General features: G+C 32.6%; 1 protein-coding gene across 2 annotated transcripts; it reads right to left on the bottom strand.

The window, feature by feature from the left end:
- Positions 1–457: 457 nt before the first annotated feature.
- Positions 458–3,898, bottom strand: LOC145093134 (auxin-responsive protein IAA9-like). 2 transcript variants are annotated; one of them, XM_079031205.1, is made up of 6 exons: positions 3,635–3,898; positions 2,424–2,954; positions 2,117–2,343; positions 1,887–2,028; positions 1,745–1,806; positions 458–856 (listed from the first exon to the last, which is right to left on the bottom strand). In XM_079031205.1, the coding sequence occupies exons 2-6, from the start codon at positions 2,915–2,917 to the stop codon at positions 819–821; spliced, it is 963 nt and encodes a 320-aa protein (XP_078887331.1). In that variant the 5' UTR covers positions 2,918–2,954; positions 3,635–3,898; the 3' UTR covers positions 458–818. The 2 variants fall into 2 exon arrangements, with proteins under 2 accessions (XP_078887331.1, XP_078887332.1); XM_079031206.1 differs by having other exon boundaries at positions 2,424–2,951.
- Positions 3,899–5,508: the final 1,610 nt, after the last annotated feature.

Genomic DNA, 5,508 nt, shown 5'->3' with positions numbered 1-5,508 from the left:
ATGGCTAAAAGCACAAAATGAAAGATGTTTCAAATGTCAAGTTGAAATTGTTTCGGGTTAATTGCCTATTAACATGTACCATGATTAAAAAAGAGATCATTGATTGTTGTTCAAGAAATTTAAGCTCAAAAAGTAGATCAAACATTCAAAATGTGCGACATTGAAACAAGAAAGGCCAAAGCATTTTGTTATCAAATTTTAATCGATTGTTTTCATCGAGAAGAAATGAAAAATATGATTTTACAAGTTCGTGGTTAAGGTATCATAAATTAAATTTAAAATTCAATTATAGTATATTTTTTATATATATTATGTTTTTGGGATGTAGATTTTAAATATTAAACAATTTTTTGCAAATGCTATTTTGATTTTTCAACTTTGTTTGTAACAACTCTACATCGAAAATGAGTTGAAAGGTATACGAAGAATACTAAGATACAAAGGTAATTCAAAATCATAGCACAATCCACATAACAATATCATTAGACACAATCAACTACAACTACATACATGTAGTTTGAGGAACAACAATGAACATTTAATGTTTTGAAATCACACACAAAATACAACTACTACATGAAACACCAAACATTCCTACAATCAAAATATATTAAAAGCTAAGCAAAGCATGGCATTTTAATGGTAATAAGGAAGTAAAGAGACTTATCTCCATGGAAGAGTCATGTGGGAACTGCAACCGGAAAATAAGAGAACCTAACACATAACTGCAGTCCGACCCGATCCGACCCGACCCGTTTCCTCTACCCACCCGAACCAAAACCTAATCTTCAGTCTTCCAACCATTTGCAGTTATTTTGCTAGTTTCTATTGTTTGATTTTACACTTGCCCTAGGAGCTGTGGATTCATTAAAAAAATGGTTATGGGGTTATATTAAAGGCTGTGTTTGGCACGACACAGTTAGCTGATAAACTAGTTTATTTTTCGAGCTTTTTTAAATTGTCATGTTTGACAAGCCACTCTGAGTAGCTTTTCAGAAGCTTTTTGAAAATTTCTCGAATATATCCATGATTAATTATAAAAAATATATTTTTCAAAACGTCCTTTTGTCATTTTATATCTTCTCAACTAGTTTTACCAAACGTCGTTTTTGTCTGCTAGTTTTTCAGCTATCGGTTATGTTTGGCGTGCGATAAGCTAGCTTGTTTTTCGAGCTTTTTTAAGTTGTTATGTTTGGCAAACCAAAAAGTAGCTGATAAATTAGTCTTTTTTAAAAAGCTACTTTGAGTAGCTTTTTAGGAGCTTTTTAAAAAAATTCAAATATATCCCTTAATTAATTATAGAAACACATTCTTTTAAATGTCAATTTATATCATTTTATATCTTTCGGCTAGTTTTTACCAAACGACATTTTTTATCAACTAGCATTTCATTTTTTTTAACAACTAGTTTTCCAGCTATCAGTTGGTACGTCAAACATAGCCTAAATTGTCATGTTTGGCAAGCCCAAAAGTAGCTGATAAATTAGTTTTTTGAAAAGCTACTTTGAGTAACTTTTCAGGAGCTTTTTGAAAATTTCTCGAATATACCCTTAATTAATTATAAAAAACATATTCTTCTAATGTCCTTTTATATCATTTTATATCTTTCAGCCAGCTTATCAACTAGTTTTTACCAAACGTCGTTTTTTGTCAGCTAGCTAGCTTAGCTTTTTAGATAGTCTTTCAACTATCAGCTAGCTTTTCAGTTAGTCAGCCAAACATAGTCTTAAAAGATTAAGTATACCTAAACCAATAGCATCAGAGCCTTTCATGATCTTCAACCTCTTGCATGAACCGATAAACATACTACAGCAACAATAAAATCAAAAGTCAATATAAGTCAAACTCATTAAACTAGAATAACCATTGTTACTTAGTGTACTTACTCCCATGGAACATCTCCCACAAGCATCCAATCACCATCTTTATCTTCATATGTAACAACATACTCTGATCCATGTAAAAGATCCCTCAACTTGCTCTCACTTAGACTCCCCCTTAATGGACCTCCTTGTGATCCACATTGACCTTCAATGAAAGATTTTTTTCATTTGAGATATAAAAATGCAAAAAAGATTATGAACTTTTGTTTAAAACAAGAGAAACTTTAACTAACCAATGGTGAAACAACTAAACATTTTCTCAAGAGCTGAAGAAAGTTCTTGATAAGTAGAGTAGCCTCTGAGATCAACTTTCCTTAAATAAGGAGCTCCATCCATACTAACTTTTACAAATAAAGCACTAAGTCCAGGCTTTCCATCTACTTCATCATTGTTCTTTGAATTTACAGCTAACATGTTCTTGCGAAATGATCTAACTGGAGGCCACCCCACCACTTGAGCTCTGTAAAATTTAATCCAAATTTGTGAAAAAAAAAAACAGAGATTGAATCATTGAATCATTGAATGAAGAAATTTACTTACTTGGAAGAAGGAGGATTGGAGTTGTTGTTTACTTTGCTAATAGGAGTTGAACATTTAATTGATGGAAGCTCAGAATTTGATGATATGACTCCTTTTGTTTCAGAAGAACTGTCCATGGTATCAGTGAATACCCTTTTGTGTCCAGATGAGATAATCTTTTGTGAAGAAGAAGAAGAAGGGAGTAATGGAAACAAGGGTTTTTCATCGAGTTTTTCAGAGCTTGTTAAGCTGTTTTCTTGATCTCTTTCTGGTGATTGGGATCCTGGAAGGCCTAGTCTTAATTCGGTTGCTTTAAGGTTGAGACTGTTTTTGTTGACTTCTGATATGGTGGAGACGTTTGAGCTGTCGACAGAGGAACAATCAGAGAATCCGAGGTAATTTCTTTCAGTTAATCCAGGGATTTTCTGGTAATTTGATTCCATGGAGCATGTGGAAGTGGGGAAGGAGGTGTTCCCTTGTATGTGTTCTTGAACGCCTAAGAGTTGTGGAGACATCGGGTGCCCAAAGTTCTTGATTTGTTAGTCAAACCTGCTGTAATAAGTATGGAATCATAAAGTCGATCAATTTAGATAAAGGAAAAAAAAAATTGACAGTATTCATTTGGGGATTTTTATGGAGGTGGAGCATAAAGCGAAATTCATGAGAGATATAAGTAATAAATGAAGCAGATTTTCATAAATTCGGGAATTAAAATTATCGAGTATCGATCGACTAAAATCAACGAATGAGTAAGAAATTAACACTGATTATGAATGTGTTACGGATTGTTGTCATCAATCTTCAAACTAGGCTAAAAAGTAAACGGAAAAACCTAACTATCTTCGATTTTTTTTCTTCCGATGAAATCCAGAACATACATAGAAGAAGCTGTAGATCTATTTTCCGCATTTATATCAGGAAAAAAAATAAAAAAGTTAAAATATGCAATAAATGACCGGAAATTCCGTCTTAAAGCTCGAAACAATAATGCTCCGGTTAATAAATCATCCGAAGGACAATCAGACAGCTGTAGAGAAGAAACTTTTGCCAAAAAAATCCAGAACACAAAGAACGCAAACATTATGCACATGCAAACTGATTTTTTAAGCATTAGAAAAAATCGCGAAAAGGTTGCAAGAGGAATGACTGTAAAGCGTAATCCAGATCTCGACTTTTAGAAGAAAAAAAAATGATTTTGGAGTTTAGCTGAATGATGATCAGAAACAACATACCTGAAAATCAGTCGGTGGAGAAGATGAAGATGAGCAACGAGAGTAGGCTTGAGAGAAAGAAGGTGAGAATTGTGATGAAGAAGAGGGGGGGAGAAAGGTATGAATGGATGAAGAGAGAGAAAGAGGATTTTAAGGTCCCTCCATTAAGCAGAAAGCAACAAAAGGGTTTGTGAGCTTGAGCTTGAGCTGTGTGCCCTGAAACTTGAATCTATGTAATAAGTTTTTTTCTTATTTTTTAAACAATTAAATAAATAATATTTCTGAATTTTGAGCCGACAAATTTTAGATCATGGTCACAATTGAATATACAATATATATAGAGAGAGATAGAGATAGAGATATATTAATGAAAATGACTATATAAATATTGAAGATGTACAAGAAAAGGACTTAAAGTTTAAATAATTAAAAAAAGGACTATTGGTTTTTAAATTGTTATTTTGAATTATAATTATATAATTTTTACTTTTTTTGCTATACATTAGATTATTTTCAAAAGTCAAAACTTTAAAATAGTTCGTAAGTTTGTATTTTTTTTTTGGCTGATGTAGTTCCTTGTAAAAATAATATTTATTTCATAGTTTTATTGTAGATTTAGTAAATAAATTTAACATCGTTTAATTTAGTCTGTTAAGTCACTATTAAATTATCTTTTTACGTAGATATTTATTTACATATGATTATAGTTAAAGTTATAGGTGAGTCTCGCTTTCTAATTCGTTAACCTAATGCCTCCGCCTGCTTGACACTATGTCGCATTTCTTCCGACCATTGCCTCCTTCCGACAACTATCATCTTCTCTGGTTAGATACTAACATTTCGACCGATGTTCGTGCATCAATATTCCCAACAAGAAAAACACACCATCAATACTAGCCGTACCACCAACATTATTACTATCCATACTCAACAACCACCACCACTTGTAACCACTTTATCATCTCCACCGTCATCTTTGTGTTCTCCTCTTAGAAGATCAAAATTTTCCTCAAAACCTTATTCAAATAAGTGTTGAGTTTTCTGCTACAAGATAAGAAATATAGTTGAACCAACTCATATACATTTTAATTTCACAAAACCAAGAAAAAATATACAGTTTCAACAATTAATAATATATTTGATTCAACTATAATTGGATTGATCGACTAATACACTCGATTTCTTGATAAGGGATCGGTCAACAGATCCATAACGCTCTATAAATTAAGATAGTGGGAGGAAATAAGGGATAAGATCAAATGATACATTTGCTGATTGATTGTTGGCATTAAGGAAAAATTGAATCTAAGGGAACAATTTGATATTAATCATTAAGAGAGAAAGATAATTAAAAAAAAAAAAAAGAGCAGATGTGTAAATGTAGTAAGGGAGACGGTGTTGTATGTGAGTTTGGAATTGTGGAAGGGATTACATCAGTTGAGAACTAATAATGACCATAGAGGGAAAAATAATTGGTTGCATGGAAGTGGATATAGACAGTCTTTTATATTGGATTTCTTTTTTTTTTTTCTCAAGTTTAGTGTTCATGATGAAGGTGGTGTGAAAGACATATTTCCATTCCTTCAAAATTGATGGTGGCTCCATTGGTAAGATTTAGCAGTGGTAGAAGTGGTTTAAGGAACAGTATATATTTTCTAAAACACATCCAAAGGTATTAGGGTGAGAGAAAAAAGAAATAATATATATATATATATATATGTGTGTGTGTGTGTGTGTGGAGGATATGTAGCCTGGTATTCCTCTCGGGAATATATGGGTAATGTGGTTATCGGTGGGTTTAATCAGGGTGTGGACAAGGAGAGCAGTGGTGAACGGGACTAGGTAGCCAAAGTAGATAGATGTGGATGATGGGTGGGTCGTTAAAGAAGATGAAG

The sequence above is a fragment of the Lactuca serriola genome, chromosome 3 (genome assembly GCF_051521515.1).
Source record: "Lactuca serriola cultivar US96UC23 chromosome 3, Lser_US96UC23_V15, whole genome shotgun sequence".
NCBI lineage: Eukaryota > Viridiplantae > Streptophyta > Magnoliopsida > Asterales > Asteraceae > Lactuca > Lactuca serriola.
The sequence above is the reverse complement of the archived record's forward strand: the minus strand, read 5'-3'. Positions and strand labels throughout refer to the sequence as shown.

What these genes read in the sequence shown, in the direction of transcription:
- LOC145093134 (XM_079031205.1), bottom strand. Translation starts at nt 2,917, where the DNA reads ATGTCTCCACAACTCTTAGGCGTTCAAGAACACATACAAGGGAACACC. An exon ending in GTGGGAGATGTTCCATGGGA is followed by an intron (nt 1,807 to 1,886) that starts GTAAGTACACTA and finishes TTGTTGCTGTAG; the next exon opens with TATGTTTATCGGTTCATGCA. An exon ending in CTCTGATGCTATTGGTTTAG is followed by an intron (nt 857 to 1,744) that starts GTATACTTAATC and finishes ATGAATCCACAG; the next exon opens with CTCCTAGGGCAAGTGTAAAA.